Source organism: Schistocerca nitens, chromosome 2, assembly GCF_023898315.1.
Source record: "Schistocerca nitens isolate TAMUIC-IGC-003100 chromosome 2, iqSchNite1.1, whole genome shotgun sequence".
Lineage (NCBI taxonomy): Eukaryota > Metazoa > Arthropoda > Insecta > Orthoptera > Acrididae > Schistocerca > Schistocerca nitens.
Genome location: NC_064615.1, coordinates 1175687982 through 1175714884, shown reverse-complemented (window position 1 = coordinate 1175714884; position 26903 = coordinate 1175687982). Strand labels below are relative to the sequence as shown.

General features: G+C 42.8%; 1 protein-coding gene across 2 annotated transcripts in view; it reads left to right on the top strand.

Annotated features, from left to right (window-relative positions):
• The first annotated feature begins 6512 nt into the window (after positions 1-6512).
• LOC126234819 (gamma-interferon-inducible lysosomal thiol reductase-like) overlaps positions 6513-26903 on the top strand; it is a 127172-nt gene continuing 106781 nt past the window's right edge. For both annotated transcript variants that reach the window (XM_049943565.1, XM_049943564.1), the window contains exon 1: positions 6513-6702. In XM_049943565.1, coding sequence (XP_049799522.1) covers positions 6601-6702 — 102 coding nt within the window. In that variant the 5' untranslated portion in view covers positions 6513-6600. The remainder of the gene's footprint in view (positions 6703-26903) is intronic.

The window sequence follows — 26903 nt, the reverse complement described above, 5'->3', positions numbered from 1 at the left end:
GAGCTGCGCCAGTTCAGCGTCGGAGGAAGTATTAGCGTTCGCTCGCGCTTGTGCAATAAAGGCTGCCCTTTTGGCTTCTCGATCCCTTGCGGGGCCCGCTCCCGCAGCAGTCGGCGTTGCCACCGGTTCAGCTGGGGCGGCGGTTTTCCTCTTTGCACCTTTCACCTGCGGTGCTGCTGGGGCAACCGCTGGGACAGGCGCGCGAACGTCCTTCTGCGAGGTCGCAGGAGTGTTCGCAGGTACTACTGCGCTGGCGCCTTGGGCGAAGACTGCTCGCAGTTGCCTCAAGGCCTCTTGCTTCTCTGCAGCCACGGCGGCTGCGAAGGCAGCCCTCTCTGCCGCAATGACGGCTTTGAGGGCTGCAGTGGCCTCCATCACGGCGATGCCGAGTTCGAGGTCACATCTCGAGAGCGCGGGCTGCGTCCTGGCTGCCCGTTTCCGAGCGGTCGTCCCTGCCCCTGGAAGGTGGAGCTGCTGCTGCGCCGTCCCTCTGCTGCGCCGGGCTGTTCTGCGCCCTACGCCGTTTCCGACGTCGTCTTCGCTTCTGCCGCTGCGTCGGTACGGCCGCGGCCGCCTCGCCGCCCCCGGCACGGCTGCGGCTTGAGAAAGCTGCACAACCGCGCTAACTGGCGACGTTTGGGCCGACACACCGGACACGTCGGCAGAGCGTTGCTGCCGCGGTCGCAGGCGCGGCTGTCGTGCTCCCCTGAGCACTTGACGCACCGCGCCGCGTTGCGGCAATACTTCGCAACGTGGCCCTCGCCCTGGCACCTGAAGCGCTGGGGCTGGGGGTCCATGGCGCTCGGGAGAGCCTCTGTCGTCACCGGGAAGCCCAGCAGCTTCCGCAATTCGAAGATGTCGCTCCCGCCGTCGACCGTTTGCACGGTCACGGCATATTGAAGTGGAAACGTGAAGGGATATGTACAACACAAAAGCACACAGACTGACTTCGTATGTTGACTGACAGAGACCGCCGGCAGTCGAAGAGTGTCGTAATGTGTAATAGGATACATCTATCCAGACCATCACAAAGGAATTCCAAACTGCATCAGGATCCACTGCAAGTACTGTGACAGTTAGGTGGGAGGTAAGAAAACTTGGTTTTCATGGTCGAGCGGCTGCTCATAAGCCGCACATTACGCTGATAAATGCCAAACGACACCTCACTTGGTGCAATGAGCGTAAACAATGGACGATTGAACAGTGGAAAAACGTTGTATGGAGTGACGAATCACGGTACACAATGTGGCGATCCGATGGCAGGATGTGGGTATGGCAAATGCCCAATGAATGTCATCTGCCAGTGTGTGTAGTGCCAACAGTAAAATTTGGAGGAGGTGGTGTCATGGTGTGGTCGTGTTTTTCATGGATGGGGCTTGCACCCCTTGTTGTTTTGCGTGGCACTATCATAGCATCGGTCTAAATTGATGTTTTAAGCACCTTCTTGCTTCCCACTGTTGAAGAGCAATTCGGGGATGGCAACTGCATCTTTCAACACGATTGAGCACCTGTTCACAATGGGCAGTCTGTGGCGGAGTTGTTACACGGCCATAATATCCTTGTAATGGACTGTCCTGCACAGAGTCTTGGCCTAAATCCTGTAGAACATCTTTGGGATGTTTTGGGACGCCGACTTCGTGCCAGGCCTCACCGACCGACATCGATACCTCTTCTCAGTGCAGCACTCCGTGAAGAGTGGGCTGCCATTCCCAAAGAAACCTTCCACGACCTGACTGAACGTATGCCTGCGAAAGTGGGAACTTTCATCAAGGCGCCAGCATTACGGATGCAGGGCGCCACGAAATTGTAAGTCGTATTCAACCAAGTGTCCGGATACTTATGATCACATAGTGTATCTTGGTATGCTGAATTCAGTGGATAAATCCCAATTGCTTGATAATTTTTTCCATTACTTTTGATTTTTTGTGTTTTGAAAAATTGTTATTTTATTAAAGCCATACGTGTAGTTGCGATTGTAATGGAATACATTCACAAAAAAGTGAGTCAAAAATGTTTAAAATTGATGGAGGAACAGCATTTTTTAATTGTGGCTATTTTGATTTTTTCATAGAGATTGAAGTGTAGTTAGCTTTATATCAAATGGTTCAAATGGCTCTAAGCACGATGGGACTTAACATTTGAGGTCATAAGTCCCGTAGACTTAGAACCACATAAACCTATCTAACCTAAGGACATCACACGCATTCATGTCCGAGGCAGGATTCGAACTTGTGACCATAGCACAGGGCGATTCCGGACTGAAGCGCCTAGAATCGCTCTGTCATATCGGCCGGCTAGCTTTATATCACTAGACAGATGTGTACAGCGGATAAATTTAATGGAAACAGTAATTTTTTATATGAATATGTGCGTATATGTGCACAAACTGTACTTACACCCGTAATCGTTTATGTATAGGTGCCTAATCTATATATACATCCGAAAGCAACGTAAATAAATAAGTGTAACTATAATAAAAACTATTTTTGCTGCTGTTCCAGACATGTGGATCTACGTTTACGGTGGACTCAGTTGTGAACTGGAAAAAGTAAATATTTATAAAGATGTCTGGTCCCGGATGAGTGGCTGCTTGTAGTGAGGTTCTTAGGGCGAACAGGTGATTAGCATTCGAACACAGTCCACTTACTTTACATAATGTTATTCATTCCACGATACACACATAGACTCCAGCGGCCTCCAGACTTTCCCGTGACGAGGACACCCAATGAGGGAATGGCAATTGAATCTCAATGTAGACAAGTGTAATGTGCTGCGAATACATAGTTCCCTTATCATTTAGCTACAAAATAGCAGGTCAGCAACTGGAAGCAGTTAATTCCATAAATTATCTGGGAGTACGCATTAGGAGTGATTTAAAATGGAATGATCATATAAAGTTGATCGTCGGTAAAGCAGATGCCAGACTGAGATTCATTGGAAGAATCCTAAGGAAATGCAATCCGAAAACAAAGGAAGTAGGTTACAGTATGCTTGTTCGCCCACTGCTTGAATACTGCTCAGGGGTGTGGGATCCGTACCAGATAGGGTTGATAGAAGAGATAGAGAAGATCCAACGGAGAGCACTGCGCTTCGTTACAGGATCATTTAGTAATCGCGAAAGCGTTACGGAGATGATAGATAAACTCCAGTGGAAGACTCTGCAGGAGAGACGCTCAGTAACTCGGTACGGGCTTTTCTTAAAGTTTCGAGAACATACCTTCACCGAAGAGTCAAGCAGTATATTGCTCCCTCCTACGTATATCTCGCGAAGAGACCATGAGGATAAAATCAGAGAGATTAGAGCCCACACGGAAGCATACAGACAATCCTTCTTTCCACGAACAATACGAGACTGGAATAGAAGGGAGAACCGATAGAGGTACTCAGGGTACCCTCCGCCACACACCGTCAGGTGGCTTGCGGAGTATGGATGTAGATGTAGAATGAGTGGTGGCAGCATGACGCCTGGCGGCCAGAAAAGACCCACTTTTATTCCTCGAGGCCAGTTATACCTGCGACCGACGATGCGTCCATGCTGACGCAGCGGAGAGAGTAATCGTTATGTAATATGTAAACTGAAAATAAAGAGCACAAGCTTATTAAGACGTCTTTTATTTATTTGTCCCTGATACTGGGCAAACATTATACAATGTCGTAGTAATTCTATTTTAAGCTAAAGTCTTGGCACCCATGTAAAGAAATAACTTTTTTAATTGATTTGCACTTTTCGCATGTATATAACGTTGAAAAGGAAACTATAGTTTAATTTCTTTGAAAAATCAAAATAGCCAAAACAAAAATTACTACTTCTCTGTCAATTTTAAAAACTTTAGCCTCAGAACATTTTCGTGAATACATTTCGTGATAACCAACAACTCCACCTATGGGATTGAAAAAATAACGTTTTTTTTAAATTAAAAAATTCTAAAGCGTTGAAAAGATTTTTGTTTAGCAGACTGGATTTACCCCTGTATTAAGCATACCAAGATATGTTATGAAACAAATTTTCAGCCTCCACCGGCACCTCCCCTTAATGGAGTAGACTGTCTTAAAGTTTCATTTACAGTAACATAGTAATAAGATATCCAACACATGAGTGGGACCTATTTCCAAGAGGATAACACCAGCGTACATGTGCGATGGGTGCTGATCAATCATCCCGTCTGTGTTTGTTTCTTCTTTCAGTAAATCCGTCCTCAGATAGGCATCAGCTGGACGTCCTCCTTACCTCTCTGTTCTTAGAATCCTCCTTCATTTTCTTGTAGCTTCTTCCTCTCTCCGCATCTGTTATGTTTCCAAACACTCTTTTTCCTCTCCCCTTTATTTCCCTCCACTTTGTCATCCATGATAGTCTGTAGAAGACAGTTGCTACGCAGCATATGTCCCACCCACGATAATCTACTACTCTGTATCATTCTTATGACATTCCTCTCCTCTCCTCTCCTATCCTGCTCAGCATCTCCACATTTCTCATTCCGTCAATCCATTTCACTCTCACCATTATTCTTCATAATCACATTTTGAAACTTTGTAAATATATTTGTTCTTTCTGTCTGACTGTCCATGTTTCAGAACCATTAAACACCACGTTCCAAAGAGTTGGAGAACCTCGTCCTAAGTGTGATGGGGATGCACTTTCCCAACAGCTCTCTTCCCCGTGGAGACTCTCGGACTCACTTCTTCTGTATAATTTCCACTGGAAGTTATCAAGCATGCCAAATATTGGAATGAATGAACGAACTTCTTCTACGCCATTCCATGCAGTGATATATTAATCGTGTTTGATTTTTCGGTTTTCATTACTTTGGTCTTGCCAATGTATCGTTCGAAACCCTTTTCACACATGTACAACCTGGAGCTCTTCTTCTATTTCTGCTAGCGTAGTCATATCATCAGTATACGTGATAGTTTTTATTTTTTCTCCTCCCACTGTAAATCCTTTTGATTTTTCCAAAGCCTTATTGATTAGCTTTTCAGCATACAAATTGAAAAGTGCAGATGACGTACAGCAACCCAGTCTTACAACTCTTCTAATACCCACCTCCCCAGTTTCATCGTTTTGTACTCGGGCTACCACTCTCTATCCCATATATAGTTACTTTATCAACCTTCTATTCGTTCAGTGTACACCAGTGTTTTCCAGAACCTTCAACAGCATGTACCAGTCAGTTCTATCAAATGGTTTTTCCCATTCGACAAAAAATAGATTTCTCTATTCACTCTCAAAACTTTTTCTGCTATCATCCTTAAACCTCCGATTCCATCACTGGTCTTTCTTCCTTTTCTAAATCCGAACTCATCTCCTCCTACATTATCTTTATTTTCTACTCTGTTCTTCTCAGCACTATTCTGATCACGGCCTTGGCAACATCGCATTTAACACTAACTGTCCTATAATGTTTAGATTGATTGTCATTGGATTTCTTTAGTAAAGGAACCACAGTGGTCTCAAGCAGATCTTCAAGCCAAATAACTGTGTCTTATATTTTGTAGGTCAGATTTGTAATTATAGCCATAGCATAATGCCATAAGGCGTTCATTGTCTCTGGCGGTATTTGATAAACGAAATGTAGCGTTTTTAGTACCCCATTCCTAAGTGCAGGGTGGTGGCAGCTGTCTGCGTGCAAGTACAGCTCAGTGTGCGTTTTGTTCCGATACAGACCGTGGCCCAAGGTGCCATCAGCTCTTCCCTTGAGCACAACGTCACGCATTTGTAGTCTTCTTTCTGCCTCGGTCTCCACAGTGATTTTGATGATGTGATGAATATAGTTCAGTAGTGCGAGGAAGCCTCGTAGTTTGTCTCTTCCATGAGCCGACATGACGAGCTTGTTGTCCACAAAACGGAAGCAGCAAGTGGGTTTTCATTTGGATGACTTCAGGACGTCTTTCTCGAAGTGTTCCATATACAAATTTGGATCCGTAGCGAGAGTAGGTTCCCCGCTACGACTCCCTCCCTTTGTTCGGTGTATTCTCCATTAAACAGATAATATTTGGAGGTCACGTCAGTGGTCTTGCTGCCATATTTATGACTTACGAATTCATGTGGCTGTCGTAGGGGCACGGTGGTGAGAAGCTTATCAGGATGTCTGAGCCCTTCAGCCTGACATTGCTGCAGTGTTTAAAAAAATCCACAGAATTGGTGCCTGCGTGAGACGTCCAAGGAAGAGTGTCATGTTTGGCAATGCGTGTTTGCTGCTGGCTTTTTACTTTTGACACTGCCTAATGGTATAGTAATTTTAAGCACTTGATGACAGAATTACTTAGGTCCTGAAACAGCTTGTGGTAAATATATCGCACTCTCGACTATTGGTACATAGCATTCTCGGTACGGAAACGTTCGCTACAATAAGTATTTTAGTAGCTGGGAAGTGCACTAAGGCTTAGCAATGTGGTGACATTGACAAAGCATTGTGGGTGACCTCGTCCTGCGCTATCTTATCACAGAGCGGAGCGTTGGGCAGTCGTCTAATGAGCAGGTACGGGCAGGTGAGTGTCTGTAAGTATGTGTCTACATGTGGGCAGTCTGCCGTCGTGTTACTGGAAGCCTGGCACTCACGTACTAGCGGCAGACAGTCTGCCAAGGAGCGTGCGAGCGCCAGCATGAGTGGCGCCATGCTCTTCTTCATCGTCGTTATCGGCTGGGTCGTGCTGCTCTTCATGATGTTCAGTTCAGGTGTTTCCTTCATTCGGATCACCACCTACGTACGTAAGAGAAATTACAAACACCTTGCATGAGAAACAGTAGTTTGGTAGTAGTTTATTTCTAAGATTAACTCTTTCATGGCTATAATTCCTGTTTCACATACACTGCCTGGCAAGAAAACTGAAGCACCAAGAAGGGAAAGAGTAACAGAAATAAAACTTCACAGATTCAGAGGGTATCTGATGTTATTTCAGTGATTACTAATTCGAGTGAAATGTAATAATAACGTAGCAGCATGAGCCAGCTTGTCAGTAGTTGCACTCCCTCTGGCCTGGATGCACGTACTGATTCGATTGCATAGGGTCTCATAAAGCCTTTATATCCACTGCTGAAGCAAGGTGGCCCATAACTGTTGTAAATGGTTCGTGATATTTTGGATACTATCACAGGAACAGAGCAGACGTCCGAGCTGGTGCGACACATGTTGTATTGGAGACAGAACTGAGAATCTTGCTGGCCGCTGCAGTACCTCAACACATCACACGCAGTTCATAGAGAAACGGGCCATTTGTTGACGTGCATTGTCCTGTTGAAAAAGGCACCAACGCTTTGTTGCATGAGGCATTTGAGGAGTCAGGATGTCAGTGACGCACCGTTGTGCCATCAACGTTCCCTCAGGCGCTACCGGCCGTGACCTGACGTCATATGAGATGCCTGCCCCCCCCCCCCCCCACCACGACGCCAGGAATAACACCGCTGTGCCTCTCCAAAACATTGAAAGAATGGGACCTGTCTTCATGTCGCCACCATACTTGAAGACAATGTTCATCCAGCTGTGCAGTTCTTCGGTTCAACGCTGAACACAGTGCGACGCTGTTGATCAGCACTCCATGCTTCCCAGTCACGGCACTATTCCAAAAGCAGTCGTTGTGACCTTGGCGGCAGTCTACGCATGGTACAATAATTACCTATTCCATCTAGCTACTACTAGTCTCCTGCCATTGGTGTAGAATGACACATAATGTGTCAGAGAGCCTATCACTTGTTCTCTGATGGCAGGTGCAGATGTGAATGCAGAGATGCCACCACGTGGTGGTGAGTCGTGGTAGATTGGAATGCCTGCGCTCACGTTCCCATTCAGTCCAACATCGGGCCACTGTCACATCCGAATGGCCCACCAATCTGGATCTTGCACTATTACATCAGCCGGCCGAATGGAGATCCCCTGTGACGCCCCTTTCAAACTGTCAGGTTGTATATGCGAGAACGCTACATCTCCGTTTCCTCCACAGTGACCACTCAGCATCTGACGCTATTCACGCCCACTCACATACCCTACCATGCGTAGTAACAACACTGGATGCGAACAACATTAATGCACTCCGGTGACCATTGTACCTGTCACAGAGCACTGCATCTCTAATGGTTCCCGCCACGTAACCACCAACGTTGTGTACGTATACGAAATTACATCGACATCCGACATTATCTTCTGGGTGCTTTTTTCAAAGAAGTTCTTCGTAACGACACTGTAAATGTAGTGTGCAGACAGGCAATAGTATGCAGACCTTTTACAATTCTGCCAACCCTTGAAAGATGCAAAATAACCTCCACTGCCCTTGATCTACGATTGTGAAAAGACGTCTGCACTCTTCACCAACATCAGCCATGTAAATAAACAGTTCGTAGTGAGAGATTGTCTGGACTACGAGGTTACTCGCAGAGTTACTATTGGATATCACAGACTCAAGCTCAATGTTATCGGGATTCTAATTTTGTTCGTAACTATCCGAATTGCAACACAAATCCATTTTGTGATGAGATGATTTTCTACGTAGGGACTGATAATTTTATTTGGAACTATTATGACGACAGGTGGACAGAGACAGCCACTACTTAGAGTAAATGTTCAACGAATGACCACTGGGATTAGCTTTGGGGGAAAGAGTCATCGTAGTTAGAGGCCAACTACTGAGAAGATCTAGCTTTGTGACATCATTGATTAATGTTAGGGCATAAAATGGCTTTGGTGACTTAGTGATGTCTTTTTCTTTTTTTTAACTGAAAATAATTAAACTTTTGTTTAGCTGCATATCGTTGACTATAACTATGAAGAATCAATAAATCGCTGCAAAGGCGGATGTGTCAAAACTGAATTCCTGTTAAGACATTCATTTGGTAGTTGCGCAGTAAGTGAGAGAAGGATATAGCGTCGACAGTATTACTATTAGAGAAAGTACAAGTAAAGAGAATACGACAATATTTTAGGTATAAATAAAGAAGCTGTAGCTAGAGTGAAAAGTGAGGATATTAAAGACAACGATCACAAGTTAGTAATCATGAACTTGGTATGACTTTTGTGGAGAATAAAATTTAGTAGCGAAAAAAAGGAGGCAGAGTAGCTACAATTTACAGCTCTATCAAAGACCATTAATTGTGGAGAAACTTTTTGCAATATAAACATTACTTTATTAGCGAGAAGTGCAGTACCTTGTAAAAATTCATATAGATACTGTCATTATTTTGACAACTGGTATAATATCGCTGATAGTTGTCAGCAGTGGTCTATGATCAAACGTAACTTTATAAATGAGACAACAGAACAAAGCTTGTGCACGCATTTCGCAGCGTAAAATTTTGAAAGAACTCGAAAGTAAATATTGATGAAACGGTTTTGCAAGATCCTCTGAGACCTGAATGACGAATTAGGGTAAGATAAAGGTTTGCTTCTTTGAAATTTACTGTGAGGAATATACGAAACTACTGTCGACTGTTAAGCTGTGTTTTTTTGTCCTGTAAAATAACAATATTTACCTTGATTGATTATCCTAATTTATCATTTATAAGTCCATGTGTGTCAAATTTAGAAAAAAAAGATGTTATAGAAGCCACTGTGTGTATAATTCATGTTGGAGTGACATACTGAACCATACGTCTTGCTAGTGTTGATGACTTTGTGGTATCTTAAAATAAATAAAAATAAAAAAATAAAAATAAATAAAATATAGTAATTCCACAAAAAATAATCCCACCCACCAGTATCATAATAAGGATTTTTTCCCCTGACGAGTAAATGATGAGTAACTTCAGTACTGTTTCCGAACCTTTCACCTTAGAAAGAACTAATTCTTTGTGGCCAGATTACGTTTAATGACTGTGCTCTAGTCACGTTTTCTTTCGTTTGTAATGAATTGTTATCTGACTTGCAATATTACTAGCGTTTACATCAATGTAACCTGTGGTCTGTCAGTAACATGCACCTACCAGTTGCATACTGGAAGGGAAGTAATAATGCCTATCTGCCTAATCCGCACTGATGTCTAGTGAAACATCGAACGAACGCTTGGTGAGTGATGATTGATATCATTAACTGATCTTAATCTGTGCAAGTCGTCCTAATCGGATTCAGATTCTCAAGTGATTTCAGTTAGTTAGGTAACTCTTTAACCTTTGGTTTTGGTACCGATCCGAATACATACGTTGCTCACTTGATACAAAAGTCGTCCTGTGTATCTAACCAGGTTTGGATTCTCAAGTGATGTCAGTTAGTTAACCCATAAACCTTTGGTATTGGTACCGATCGGAGTACATAAGTTGTTCACTTCATATAATAGTCACGACTTACTCAGTGAATTGGTTGTCTGACGAACCGTGGGTCACCCGTCAGTTAGTGTCACCCACCCTGGCACAGTACTACTGGCAGGCGTTGACCTGTTAGCTTCATGGTGTGCCGTGTTCATCCCAAAGCTCAGCCATGGTATCGATCGTGCCCACTGAGACTGTGCACTGGAATGGAACATAATCAATGTTGACTCCAAGTTATTATTCACGCTTTCTGCAAATGACGGCTGGGGATGATATGGTACCTTAATGGCGGATGGCACTGCCGAAGCAGAAGTTCTGGAATGTCCTGGATGAAGTGGTGGGGACGTACTAGAAGCAGCAAAGAATGAGAAAACACGTGATAAATGGTGGATAGTAATCTTCGTAGTACCTGATATATTGGAAACTAGCCACATGAATCTGGATAACACAGGCCGGCCGGAGTGGACGAGCGGTTCTAGGCGCTACAGTCTGGAACCGCGCCACCGCTACGGTCGCAGGTTCGAATCCTGCCTCGGGCATGGATGTGTGTGATGTCCTTAGGTTAGTTAGGTTTAAGTACTAATTTCTAGGGGAGTGATGACCTCAGAAATTAAGTCCCGTAGTGCTCAGAGCCATTTGAACCATTTTTCTTTTTTGATACCACATCCAAAACAACCAAAAGTGCCTGTTCTCTTTGTTATTACGCAGAAGAGGGCCTAAGTAAGCAATTAAGATCTTTTCCGTGATGTGTGCTCTGACCAATCCGAATTTACTTCCACCCTCTTACAAGGGTACTCCTCATCGCCACATCGTCGACGTACCGCTCTTCTCTAAGCGTGGGTGCCGTGGATGACACCCAAAGGTGCCCTGCTATGAAATGAAAGAGCACACCAGACCATCACTCCTGGGTGTTGGGCCGTATGGCGGGGGAGAGTCACGTTGATATCTCACAGCTGTTCGGGGCATCTCCAGACACGTGTTCCGCCTGAAATCTCATTGACTGAAGTCTAATTGTCTTCAGTGATGAGTCACGCTTCGAATAGCACCGATGACCAGCGAAGATGTGTCTGGAGCCGTCCCGGATACCAACCTGACTGGCGTCTCCCATACGGCCAGACAGGCAGGAGTGATGGTCTGGAGTACTGAATTTTTTTTCAAAGCAGGATCCATTTGGTTACCACCCGTGGCAACCTTGCATCACAGCGTATGTCGACGATATTCTACCCTCCAGTTTGTTGTCCTCCATGGCAAGCCGTCCTGGGCTTACATTTCAGCAAGATAGTGCCCACCCACACACGGCGAGAGTTTCTACTGCTTGTCTTCGAGGTTGCCAATTCCTACGTTGGCCAGCTAGGTCGCCGTATATCTCCCCAACTGAGAACGTTCGGAGCATAATGGGCTCGGCCCTCTAGCCGTCTCCGGATTTTGACGATCTAACGCGCCATTTGGACAGAATTTGGCACGATATCGTTCAGGAGGATATTCAGCAACTCTGTCAGTCAATGCCAAGCCGTATAACTGCCTGCATAAAGGCCAGAGGTGGGCCAACACGTTATTGACTTGCTCTATTTGTGAAGCTTTTTCTATCGAATAAATCATGCTGTTTTTTCTGGAATTGTAATCATTTGTTTCTCTGTAGATGTACATCAAATCTACACATTTCAGTCCCATGCTGATAATTTCTTCGTGGTGCGGAGTTTTATTTTTTTGTCAGAGCAGTGTATTTGTCACATCAGCTACAGAGAACTCTAAACTCAGTGCCGTTATTGTTACGTGTTCATTTCCAGTACACTGGGCTAATTTCTCAGAAACACCCTGGATACGATAAACGTAGCTGTTTACAAGTCCATACCGACATCGCTCTGACAAATGTCTTTTCAACAACCTTTCCTGACAGTAGCTCGAAGATAACCTTCGTGATTTTTCTTCTGAATTCCAAATGGTTCAACTGGCTCTGAGCATTATGGGACTTAATGATGTGTTGGTGAATGTGCCAACACCTTGTAGATAGAGGAGGCCGAAATGCACGCTATCTAACGCAGACGGGCGTGAATTCTGGAACAGGATAAGTAGTGAATTCTAATAAGAAAAGTATGCAGCTCCTCTAATACTTAACTTTTATTTATCCTTGTTGTGAATACAGCATTCTTGATGAGACATTTCATACGATAACTATCAAACTATGTAAGGCTAATGGCGCCTTGCTAAGTCGTAGCCATTAACTTAGCTGAAGGCTATTCTGTCTCTCGGCAAATGAGAGCAAAGGCTTCGTCCGTATAGTTGCTAGCAACGTCGTCGTACAACTGGGGCGAGTTCTCGTACGTCTCTCGAGACCTGCCGTGTGGTGGCGCTAGGTCTACGATCACACAGTGGCGACACGCGGGTCCGACATGTACTAATGGACCGCGGCCGATTTAAGCTACCACCTAGCAAGTGTGGTGTCTGGCAGTGACACCACACTTAACATCTCAGGTCATCAGTCCCCTAGAACTTAGAACTACTTAATCATAACTAACTTAAGAACATCACACACATCCATGCCCGAGGCAGGATTGGAACCTGCGGCCATAGCAGCAGCGCGGTTCAGGACTGAAGCGCCTAGAACCGCTCGGCCACCGCGGCCGGCTCTTCTGAATTTCCCGACGGCGGGGGGCATTTAAATACACCCACGTCCAAAAATCCAAAAAACCACACCCATAATTTTCAACTGCTCTGTGAACCACTTTTTCATTGGAATCTATCGCTAAGCTAGAAACACTCAGCAACACTGACACAACCTACTGCACAACTGCTACAACACTCTGCCTATTCAGACTTTCATCAGTCTGCTCAGGGACCTCAGACCCATCACAACATACGCTAACCTAACAACTTAGTAAATACATTTCTAATGCAAGTTCCTTATTTTATCCCGCTAGTGGTGAATGACACATTTCTGCTTGGGGTGCGTACTTCGTACATCTCAGTCTTGAATCCGGTTGACTGAATGATTCTCTTGAAACGCATTCACTCGGCTGAACATGCTTCCTCGCAATAACACTGTACTAGCCTGCACACTATCAACAAGGTCGCTCCAACAGTAACAGCCACCACTCACCTTGCCTACGGTTTCCTCGTTGATAACAAGGCTGCCGCCCAGCACTCCGCGCATCCGCTGTCCTAGTTGCTCAATGCAGGTTTCAAGTCGTTCACCGCGTATAGAAAGCTCATAACAAGCAAATCCTTGTTTAAATCAAGATAACCACATAACATTGCTTGTTTCTGTGACACATCCTGGTATTGACCTGCAATCAGTACAACCATGCACCAATCAGTACACAAGTTATTTACACATCCTAACCTAGCCCTACCACCGCATGGGATCAGAACCTTACCACTCTCTCGTAACTATGCTCTGCTACCATTGCAGTGGCAGGGAGCGGACAAGCAGTGGTGACGTGTTGGGCTCAAATTAAATGGTTCATTTTGACAACCCAATAAAGAAATTATGAAAACTGGTCAGATGATAGCTTTAAACATATGCCTAAAACAATTAAAGACTCTGTTCAAACCACTGACCGGAATATTCAAGTTATTTTCTTTACAAAGTAAAAAAAAAAATGGCTCTGAGCACTATGGGACTCAACTGCTGTGGTCATAAGTCCCCTAGAACTTAGAACTACTTAAACCTAACTAACCTAAGAACAGCACACAACACCCAGCCATCACGAGGCAGAGAAAATCCCTGACCCCGCCGGGAATCGAACCCGGGAACCCGGGCGTGGGAAGCGAGAACGCTACCGCACGACCACGAGATGCGGGCTACAAAGTAAAAGTTCGATACTCTATTATGAAGTAAGTTAACTTTTAAGAACGTAAATTAAAAATGTCAATTTAATGAGGCCAGTCACAAAGTGGTACCAGAGACCACAACACGGAAAACTAATGAAGCATAAAAAATATTTTTCGTACAGCTGTTAACAGCATTGATATATATGAACTACTTGCAACCTGCGTCCTCATTATTTGCTGGATTATTCCAGCTTCTGTCTTCCTCTACAATTTGTATCTCTACAACTCCCTCTAGTTTCGTAGAAGCTATTTTCGGATGTCGTAACTGATGTCCTGTAGTCCTGTCCCTTCTTCTTGTCTGTGTTTCCCACATATTCCTTTCCTCTCCGATTCTCCGCAGAACCTTCTCATTCCTTATATTATCAGTCCTCCTAATTTTCAACATTCGTCTGTAGCACCTCATCTCAAATGCTTTGACTCTCTTCTTTTCCGGTTTTCCCATAGTCCATGTTTCGCTACCATTCAATGCTGCGCTCCAAATGTACTTTCTCAGAAACGTTTTCCTCAAATATATATATTTTTGATAATATTATACTTGTATTGGCCAGGAATGCCAATTTTACAAGTGCTTGTCTGCTTTTTATGTCCTACTCGCTCTGTCCACCATGGGTTATTCTGATGCCGAGGTAGTAGAATTCCTTAACTTCATCAACTTTCGGATCACCAAACCTAACGTTTACTTTTTCACTGTTCTCATTTCTGCTACTTGTCATCACTTTCGCCTTTCTTCGATTTACACTCACTTCATATTTCGTACTCATTGGATTTCTGCTACTTATCATCACTTTCACCTTTCTTCGATTTACATTCATTTCATATTTTGTACTCATTGGACTGTTCATTCCATTCAGCAGAAGCTGTAACTCTTTTTCATTTTCACTGAGGATAGCCATGTCATCAGCAAATGTTATCATTGATATCCTTTCACACTGAATTTTAATTCCTCTCTTGAACCTTTCTATTATTTCTGTCATTGCTTCTCCGATGTATAACGTTGGACTATAGGGGTGAAAGACTACATCTCTGTCTTACACTCTTATTTCTCCCTTTGGTTCTTGTACATATTGTATTTTACCCGTCTTTCCGTACAGCTTACCCCTGTTTTTCTCAGAATTTCGAACATCTTGTTCTATTTGACTTTCCAGGTCGATAAACCCTATGAACGTGTTTCGATTTTTTCCTTAGTCTTGCTTCCATTATCATCCGCAACGTCAGAATTGCCCCTATTGTGTGTATTTTTTTTTTTTTTTGTCTTTACCTTTCCTAAAGAGAAACTGATCGTTCTGTAACACATCCTAAATTCTTCTGTATATTATTCTCGTCAGCAACTTGAATGCTGTCTTTCAGTATATTTACCCACTACTGGTTTCGATCATGGATCGTCTTGGTAGTGGAATAATATGTGTTGCGGCATGTATGGCATGTGAAATTGTTACAATAGATGTTTAGATGTTGCTCCACTGTGAAGATGGAGTAGGACCGAAACCGGTAGTGAATACATGTATTTTAAGACGGAAAACAGTGATAATCATATAGTTTTCCAAGTGATGAAGCATCAATACCATCATAAATTCAATTAAAACAGAAATATGTTTCAATGAAACCAATTTTAGTTAACGTTAACTGTAGTTACGTGAAATTTCTAGATTTTACAATTTTTAAGAAAAGCCTGAACAAGTAATAACACAAGAACGTGCTGTTCAACTGTAGCAAATTTTAAATTTCCGCCCTTGGCTTAAACCTCAGTAACATATTCTGATAGTAACACACAGCAACTTATAGAGCCTGTAACAAATGTGTGCTTTCCGAAGCCTATTCTTAATGCTTAAAGATAATATCGAGACTCAAGCTCACAGCAGACAGAAAATAGTTACTGACCAGAATTACGTAATTATAAGTGAGACAAATCGGAAGAGAGGAACTGAAGTTAACAACAAATCACTCAGTTTACGCAGATGGTGTCACATTCTGCCATCAGTAGTACGAGAATCACTCTCAGTCAAAGCGACCACCATAACTTGAGTCCTCCACTTGCTGTAGCTCAGGCTGAATTTGCAAAATGTTGCACAGATCGCAGCATGTATATAACAGATTCCTGTAACATGAACCGATTACTACAACCAGCTAACCATACACAAAAACACCCAAGGTAGTTTAAAACGGACTCTTTAGTTATCTGTAGTTCTGCATTCACAACAAATCAAATGGTTCAAATGGCTCTGAGCACTATGCGACTTAACTGCTGAGGTCATCAGTCCCCTAGAACTTAGGACTACTTAAACCTAACTAAGGACATCACACACATCCATGCCCGAGGCAGGATTCGAACCTGCGACCGTAGCATTCACAACAGTTCAGTTTATACTAGAGGACCAAATAACGTGCCCGGCAGTCGGGTCACTGTAAAGTTAAGCACTACTTAGAATACTGCAAGCTTCGTATGTATTTAATGAACCTTTCTGAGGTTTCACATAAATAAACACTCTTTAACCAGGGCAGTAAGAACTAGTCTATCGTCACAGAACAATTCCTCGCCACTTTTTGGTAGATTCGAATATTGCGGAAGACGGTTAGAATGTTTCAGTTTGCTTTGACAGTGACTATAGCAGCATTGTGGCGACAGACTACCGTAGCCATGAAGTACGACCTCGACTCCCGCGTTTACCCTATCACATTGTGTCACAGCACAGGCGAGAATTCAGCTCTGACGTACATTCCAGTTGGATGGCTGGTCCGCACATATGCACCTCCCTGCACTGACAGGACACCACCAAGATACACCCCCCTACTTTCACGAGAGGAGACTGCCCCGCTATCACAACAACTTACACCCACAGGCACCGCCCTTTACTTGACACACACACGGCGGCCGACAGTAAAAGCACCTGTAGCCAACTTGAGGCTGTACGTGAATAAGTGTAAAAAAATCGACTTTTTAAATTTTTTCTTTTGTGGACTGGCAAGTCAGCCAATCCAGTAGGACGGGAGGCCAAAGGGCACGCGTTTAAACTCACGCAGGCTGGCGTGAGGTCTGGAACAGTTAAAGGAGTTGAGTCTAGTAAAAAAAGTACGTAGCTTCTTGAATACTTAACTTTAATCCATAATTGGTGAACATCGGTCTGACGGTAAATGCATCACAAGATAAATAGCAACTGATAATGGCGCCTTGCTAGGTCGTAGCAAATGACGTAGCTGAAGGCTGTGCTAAACTATCGTCTCGGCAAATGAGAGCGTAATTTGTCAGTGAACCATCGCTAGCAAAGTCTGCTGTACAACTGGCTACCACCTAGCAAGTGTGGTGTCTGGCGGTGACACCACATTTTCCTCAAAAAATTCTCTGTAGTTCGACGAAATTGCACTAAAAAACCTCCAAAATCAGAGGAATTGAGAAGTGCCGGCACACATGACGACGCGCCCCACGTCGGGTAGATAGCTGTGTCAAAAACAGAATTTTCTTGTCGCTTGTTTCTTTCTTTAGATATTTTCAGTCTCTAAAGTGTTACTGACACAAGATTATTAGCGACGTAATTAGATGGCGGGACACATAACCGAAACAGAGTTCTAGCAACTTTATATGGAAGTGGATGCCAAAAACTGTTCTGGTTGGACTAATATACTTTGAAAACAGGTGTGCTGAATGCTGTACTGTGTTTCATTGATGGTCCAGCGTCAAGGCTTAAGGTTTTGGATCTGATGGGAATGCCTGGTTGACTAAATAGGCAAATAAATTTAATTGTCACTGACCGCAGAAAACTCTTTGAAGCAGAGAAATTAGTGTTGGAACCCACCAGAGAAGCAACAACAAGAAGAAGAACTCTGAAGAAGAAAAGCGAGGGAGAATAGCACCAGAAACGAGATGAATATGGACGTGGGATGGATTAATTTTAGGGAGGGTACGTAGAGAAACTTTAACTTGAATTTCCCGGAACTTAAATTTTCCTGATTTCCTGGTACACATTAGTTAAAATTTTGTATACTGAAATTTTGTATACTGTCTTAAAACAAAATTAAATAAAAAGTAAACTAGTTTTATGCTTTAAATTTTCGAAATTAAAGACATTTTTAAAGTAAAGTCAAGTACCGAAGTTTTGTTAATAGTTATTTATATTTTTTTACCATGATTTATAACATCAACGTCTTTATAAAAGATTATTTTAAACATTTTCGTGTAAAGAACTTCCAGGAAACATGCCTAATAATTTGTTGCTCTTTCGCGATATGTGTACCCACACTATAAATAAATAATTCTTCTTATTGTTGTAGTCTTCGGTCCAAAGAATAGTTTGATGCAGCTCTATATGCTACTGTATTGTGTGCAAGCCTTCTTATCTCTGAATAACTACTGCAATCATGCTACTCTATACCGTGCAAGCCGTCGTCAGTTATTTTGCTGCTTAAATACCAAAACCTATCTGCCACTTTAAATGTCTCGTTTCCTGATCTAATTCATCATCTGATTTAATTTATTTTCCCGGAACATTAATTCCTACTCCAAATTTTTCTTTGGTTTCCTTTGCTGTTTGCCCAGTTTACAGATTGAATAACATCGGGGATAGGCTGCAACCTTGTCTCACTCCCTCCTCAACCACTGCTTGCCTTTCATTCCCCTTGACTCTTATAGCTGCCGTCTGGTTTCTCCACAAGTTGTAAATAGCCTATCGTTTCCTATTTTTTACCCCATATCTTCAGAATTTGGAGAGTATTCCAGTGAATATTGTCAAAAGCTTTCTCTAAGTCTACAAATACTATAAACGTAGGTTTTCCTTTCCTTAGTATGTCTTAATCTATCTATCCGTCTAAAACTGGGCAGGTAAAACACAGTAAGGTAGTTGTAGAAACGATTGGTATTGTAGTTGTCAATTGTCGTAGCTGTGTTGGGAAAGAAACAGAGCTCCAAGCCCTAATAGAAAGCACTGAAGCTGAAGTAGTTGTAGGTACAGGGTGCTGGCCAAACCCGGAAATAAGTTCAGCCGAAATTATTTCAAACGATCTAACAGTGTTCAGAAAGGATAGATTAAATACAATTGGTGGTGGAGTATTTATTGCTGTCAGAGGTAGTTTGCCTTGTAGCGAAATTGAAGTTGATAGTTGGTGTGAAATAGTATGGGTAGAGATTATACCTTACAATCGGAGTAAACTATTAATTGGATCGTTTTAACGATCCCCCGACTCAGAAGATGTGGTTGCTGAACAGTTCAAACAAAACTTGAGTCTCATTTCAAGTAAGTACCACGTTCACACAATTATAATCGGTGGTGACTTCAATCTACCCTCGGTATGCTGGAAAAATTATACGTTTAAAGCCGGCGGCAGGCAAAAAACGTCATGCGAAATTGTACGGAATGCTTTCTCAGAAAATTATTTTGAACAATTAGTTCATGAGGCCACTCGAAGCGTAAATGGTTGCGAAAGCATACTTGACCTTTTAGCAAGAAATAATCCTGGACAAATATTGAGTATTGTGACGAATACAGGGATCAGCGACGACAAGGCAGTTGCTGCTAGGCTGAATACCGTAACGCCTACAACTATCAAAAAGTTGATAAAAATGCTCTTAACGCCTTCTTAAGAGACAGTCTTCACTCTTCCCGATCTCATCACGTATGTGTAGAAAAGTTGTGGAGTTTTCAATGAGATAGTATCGACAGCAATTGAGAGTCATATAGCACATAAATTAATAAGTGATAGCACTGATACCCCATGGTACACAAAACGGGTCAGATTGTTGTTGCAGAAGCAACGAAAAAAGCATGCCAAATTCAAAAGAACGCAAAATCCCCAAGATTGGGAAAGTTGTACGGAAGTTCGAAATATGGCGCGTACTTCAATGCGAGATGCTTTCAATAATTTCCACAACGAAATTCTGTCTCGAAATCTGGCAGGAAACCAAATTAGATTCTGGTCATACATAAAGCACACCAGTGGCAAGGCACAATCAATACATTCACTGCGCGATAACAATGGTGAAGTCACTGATGACAGTGCCACTAAAGCAGAGTTATTAAACACGGTTTTCCGGTAGTTCCTCACCAAAGAAGACGAAGTAAATATTCCTGAATTCCAATCAAGAACAACTACCAAGATGAGAAACATAGAAGTAGATATACTCGGTGTAACAAAGCAGCTTAAATCACTTAATAAAGGCAAGGCCTCCGGTCTCAGAGTATTCTGATAAAACAGCTCCATATTTAGCAATTATATACAACCACTCGCTCACAGAATGCTATCGAGAGAGTGCTATCTACAGGCGCTTCTAACCAAACTGTGAGCCTACAGAGTATCGCCTCAGTTGTGCGTCTGGATTCGTGATTTACTGTCAGAAAGGCAGAGTCCGTAGTAATAGACGGAAAGTGATCGAGTAAAACAGAAGTAATATCCGGCGTTCCCCAAGGAAGTGTTATAGACCCTCTATTGTTCCTGATCTATATTAACGACTTAGGAGACAATCTGAGTAGCCGTCTTAGATTGTTTGCAGATGATGCTGTCATTTACCGTCTTGTAAAGTCACCAGATGATCAAAACGACTTGCAAAATGATTTATATATCTGTATGGTGCGAAAAGTGGCAATTGATCCTGAGTAAAGAAAAGTGTGAAGTTATCCACATGAGTACTAAAAGAAATCAGCTAAATTTCGATTACGCTATAAGTCACACAAATCTGAAGGGTTACAACTGCAAATAACCTAAATTGGAACGATCACATATATAATACTGTGGGTAGATGTAAGGGGTCCGCAGGCCCTTACTACTAAGTTTGCATCGTCGCAGGTCGACAGGGCAACTATCGATTAGTGTGTCGGGTCGTGAGAGCGAGAGTAGAGTTCAGTGTGTGTTGTAGGTTCCCGCGAGGCGGGCAGAGCTGTGCAGAAGCCAGCAGTAGTTGATTCATGAATTACCGACAAAGGGAGTGGCCATCGCCGCGGTTTAACCTCTTTGTGTTAGTATTATACGGGAAAGTGAAGAAGTTTAATTACAAGTGTGATCAGTGATATATGTGTGCCGTTATTGAGATTCCGCGTCTACCGCGCCGGCATTATTTGGATTACAGTGTTGGATTACAGTGATTGGATTTTGCGTGTGACGATTATGAATAACGAAGAAACCTGTGCTGAGATTAGCCGTTATTAACAGTGTATGACGAAGGCAGTGGCTGTCTCCCTATTTTTGTGTTTTTGATAAGAATATAGGTCTTGATTAGTGAAGCTGCGTTTGTTGTTCTTCTTGCCACCAGACGGTTCATTATTACAGCATTTGAGAGAGACAGAATGGAATGTAACAACTCCGTAGCAGTCCAATCCGATTGCCAGCCCCATTAGGTACACGGTCATATTAATTAATTATTTATTTGGGCTGCTATTCAGATCCCGAACGAACGGGCTATAATAGAAATATAAGGGAGTGTTACACCCTTGGCTTACCATGAAAGGACAAGTGCAGTTTTCGGACGAATCGTAATGAACAATAGGTAATTTTACCTTGCTTAACGCGAGAAAATATTTTTCAACGTTGGATCGGGACAGTGCATGAACTTTAAAATCGCGACAAGGAACAGTGCATTTTGAACAATACGAAGTAATAATATCTTACGATTGTGACTAAACTTTTTTCTTGCCATATTAAATAAGAACAATAGTGTCAATAAACTGTGTTATAATGTGCAAATGCGTAAATCCGCGCGAAAAGCTGTGAAAAGTGGACACTAAAGAAAGACACGTGTGAACAGTAAAATAGCAAAACGAGCCAAGAATTCGTTAAGAAAGTTTCTTAAGAAGTGTTTAGTGGTAGTATTTTGACTGAAATTGCCTTTTGAACAGTGAAAATCGGACCGTTTTATGTGGACCTATAAACTGTTATGCGGACGACAATGTATTGTGGCGACGCAATTATTGAGTGACGTTACACAGACCCGTGTAGCAGTTGCACCAAAGAGCTTCAATCCGCGAGGTGATGTCACACGACATCCCACTACGGCGAGTGACGCGACTTCGAGACACCGAGCGCAGTCCCGGCATCTAGCAGCCGAACTACAAACTACGCCCGCCTGCAGCGCCACGGAGCGGCCGAACTACAAACTACGCCCGCCTGCAGCGCCACGGAGCGGCCGACGGAGAACTACGACGACTCGGCAGCGCAACTTCACGCAGCTCCAGCGGCAGTACTGCGCCACGCCCACTTCAAACGTCAAAACATCGCGACTCGTGGTAACGTCAGTTGGTGAGTGAAGACGACTGGTTGACATAACATTGAATTGCAGTGTGCAGTCTTCACGATAAATAAACAGTTTTTAACTGAATTTCACATTAGGAAAAGTGCCCAATTACAGTAATTTCAGAAAAGTTTGCGAAACATACTTTGAAATATTGCATACTTATTTATGCACACTGCACTGTCTAAATGGTAATTATACAGATATGCTTATTGTTTTTGGGGATTTTACAGTTATAGATTTTATGAGTGTTGTGATTTATCTTGTTTAGAACATTTTACATAAACTGTGTATGTGGAAGTTGTTATTTGAAATTATTAGGTTTTGAGGGTTGTTATGCAGTACTCATGCATGTTGTATCAATTTTGGGATTAACTGAAAAGACTGCAGGTACTGTTTGAATAGTTTCATGGTAATTAGGAGTGTTTTGGGTTACTAGAGGTTATTTTGTATTACTTGCCTGTGCATTAAAAATAAACCAAACATGTCTACTGAAGATAAGCAGGTTTGTGAGGCAGTAATTGAAGGGAAAGGGATAGGACAGGAAGACAGAAACGATTCAGGAACCAGTGATTATGGATTGTCATTAGGAAGCCCATCAGCACATTCAACTAATTATCCCGAGACACCGGGACAAACGACGAGAGCTAGGCTAGTTTCAGAGGATGCTGATAGGTGGTCGATGTTGATAGACTTGATAAAGAAGACTAACGAATCAGTAGAGAAGCGTTTACAAGAAACTAACGCGTCGTTAGAGAAGAATTCACAAGAAACAAGAGAATCATTAGAGAAGCGTTTACAAGAAACTATCGCATCGTTAGAGAAGAATTCAAAAGAAACAAGAGAATCGTTAGAGAAGAGTTCACAAGAAGCTAGGGAAAGGGAAGAAATATTCCGCAAATCATTAAAGGAAGATTTACAAGAAACCAAAGAAAGCCTGGAGTCATTTAAGGAAACTATAGCACAAGAGATCCAAACATCGCAAATGAAAATAGAATATAATCTGAAGAAGGAGATGCAGGAGTTACAAGAACGACTGAAGATGGACATCGACGAGAGAGAGAGGAAGCTACAGAAGAACGTAGACCAAATCCAGGGAGAAATGGAGAAGATGGAAGGAAAGTTGACAAAAAAGATAGAAGACGATATTGAAGAAACGAAAGCCGATTTGGGAGAAAGAATCAACGAAGTGGAAACAAGTTGCAATCATCGAATTGCCGAGGTGACGCAGATGCAGAAACAATGCAATGATGCGGTTAAGGGGATAGGAGATAGGCAAACCCAACTGGCTGTCAATCTGAAAAATGCTATAGCCGTGCAACGAGAAGAAGATAACAAGAGGGTTGAAATGGAGGTCAGGCAATTACAACAGGGAGTGCAGCAATTAGAGAGCAAGACAGAAGAAATTGATAAACGAATTAACAATGCCACTTTAACCGTTGGGGGAGGTAAGGTCGTTACCTTGATGAGCACTGATAATCGGTACGTCCAAAATAATACAGGGCAGAAATTTAGACCGAAAGGAGGGTTGCACCCAATGATATTTATGAAATGGCTAAAAGGAGTTTTCCCAGCACATCTTAAGGACTCAGACAAGATTCAATTTGCAATAGATAGAATGGAAGGTGAGGCCTTCACTTGGGGAGTCAGGAAGAAGGAAGGGACTACTAGTTTTGACCAGTTTGAAGAGGAATTCTTGAAGAAATACTGGTCCAAAAGTCATCAGTGTGCAGCAATTGAGGACCTACTCCACCGCAAGTCACTTAGTACATGGAGAGGAACGTTTGAGAGAGTTTGCCGAACATTGTGGGAATTGAACGAGACCTTGGAACAACCCCTGAGTGATGACATAATGATATCTGCGATAAAAAGAAGACTGAATCAGAAAATGCAAGAAACTGTATCTGGGAGCCTAATTAAAAATAGGGAGGCCTTGATGGAAATACTGGAACAGTTGGAATCTGTTCGATCACAGGGACACAATAAAGCTAACGATCAAAACCGAGGGGGAGGTAATGACCCAAGGAATCATTTTGGTAATTCGTCTAATTATAGAGGAAGAGGTGGTGGTCATAGGTACAGGAACCATGGTGGTGAACGTCAATGGAGAAATGATTGGAGAAGGAGTGAAGAACCAAGAGATCATGAGAGAAGATGGGATAGGCGAATGAATGACACGGTGCATATAGAAGAGGTGGAGAGACCGGAAAACTGAATGACACTCCAGATGAGGTCCGATCGGGAGTAAGAGCTACGAGGACCAGGGTAAACCTACTAAGACACGACAATGGTGGAGACCTAAGAGAAGATCTACTGGAGGAAAGAAGTGGGATTCCCAAAGAACCCATGCTACCCATGATAGGGATCAAGTTATGTGGACTGAATATCGAGGCATTAGTCGATACAGGAAGTGAAGCATGTGCAGTATCCAAAAGGTTATATGAACAGATACTAAAAGCAAATATTAGCTTGCCTAGTTTCCCAGTGAGTGGAGTGAGAATTGTGAACGTGTTGGGTGCAAGGAGTAAACCTATTAAAGAACAAGTGTTGATTACCTTCGAGATAGAGGGAGAAGAATACGAAGCAACATTTTTGGTGGTGGCCGGATTAAACACATCAATTATTTTAGGGATAGATTGGTTGAATGAAGTTGATGCAGTAGTGAGTTTTGATGAAGGTACTATCAAGGTCAAAGGAAGAAAGGGAGAAGAGAAGAGGTTAAAGTTTGCTGAGGGGAGTGTAATCGAAGAAGAAGAAGAATTCAGAAGAATAAATTTGTGTCATGAAGAGGAACCCACCATGGGATACGGGGAAGAGGAACTAGGAGAAGAAGTGTTGATATACCCTGAGGGACTAGCACGAGAGGATAGACATAAAGAGGATAAGATCAGGAAAAAGTTGGAGGAGATGACACACCTAGATGAGAGGACTAAGAAGAAATTAGCCACAGTATTATACAGGCGTTGTAAAGTATTTTCTCTGCGGCCAGGTATCATGAAAGGGGTGGAGTGTAAGCTAAAGATAAAGAACCATAAACCGTTCAATATAAAACAGTATTCCATTCCCCAGGCGAAACGAAGAGCAGTAGATGAAGAAATACAGAGGATGATGGACCTTGGTGTTATAGAAAGGGCCAACAGTCAATATAACAACCCCCTATTTGTTGTTGATAAGAAGGATGGAAAGGTGAGGATAGTTTTGGATGCACGAACAGTGAACAAAATCATCGAACCGGAGCGGGACAAACCAGAGACTATAGAAGAACTGATTCAAAAATTCCGAGGAGCAAAGGTGCTTAGTAGTCTCGACTTAACTGCTGGTTACTGCCAAATACCATTAGCCACAGAGTCCCGCCAGTATACAGCATTTACTTATGGAGGAAGGTGCTATCAATTTAGAGTGCTGCCATTTGGGCTTAATGTGTCAGTGTCTGAATTTATAAGAGCGATGGATAAGATACTAGGCGAGAAGTTACTTAACAAGGTCACCGTCTACGTGGATGACCTCTTGATAGCAAGCGAATCATGGGAAGAACATTTGAATAGATTGGATGCAATCTTGACAGCTTTTGAAACCGCAGGGGTAACTGTAAACCTGGACAAGTCGGAATTTGGCAAATCAAAGATAAAATTTCTGGGCCATATAATATCCGAGGAGGGTATCTATCCTGATCCTAGTAAAATGGAGGCGATTAGAAATTTTCCGACTCCCCATAGTAAGAAGCAGTTACGAGCATTCTTTGGGGTTTGTGAGTTTTATAGAAAATTTGTCAAAGGATTTGTACTTAATGCTCCGAGTATGAGGGAACTGACCAAGGCGAGGATGCCGTGGCATTGGAGTGCAGAGTGCCAAACCGAGTTTGAGAATATCAAGGAAGCACTATACAATGCAGATATATTGTACCACCCGGATTTTTCCAAGGATTTTTATTTAGGAGCAGACAGCTCTGACTATGGACTAGGAATTCATTTGTACCAAATAGAGAGGAGCGGAAGTGGTGAGAGTATAAGAACAATAGCGTTCGGTAGCAGAAGTTTAAATGCTTGGGAGAGGAAATATTCGATTACTGAAAGGGAAGCATTGGCAATTGTGTGGGGGTTTAAGCGTTTCCGGTATTATTTGGCCGGGAGGCATGTGAAAGTCGTGACTGACCATAAGGCCCTTACATTTCTGACTACAAGCAAGTTGAGGCATAGCAGACTAACGCGATGGGCCCTGGCATTACAGGACTATGACTTCGAGATAATTTATGAACCAGGAGCAACACACATAATACCTGATGCTTTGTCAAGATTACCAGCTGACTCAAGAGGAATGTTGGTGGACAGACCGGAAGGAGAAGGAGTTAGAATTAACCTGATGAGGGGAGTACAGTATGAGGAATTCATAAGGAAGTTCCTAAAGAATGTGCGCAGGGAACAGAACGAGGACGAGAAATTAAAGACAATTAAAAACAAATACAGGTGTGCGGAAGAGGAAAGAATTCGCACATTTTATTATATTCACAATGGGATACTTTATAAAAGGAACAAGGAGAGTGAGGAGAACTGGAAACTCTGTGTGCCTGAGCATGTAGTAGAAAAATTAATTTGGTATACGCACTATAGTAATGCGCATTATGGACCGAAGAAGTGTCTG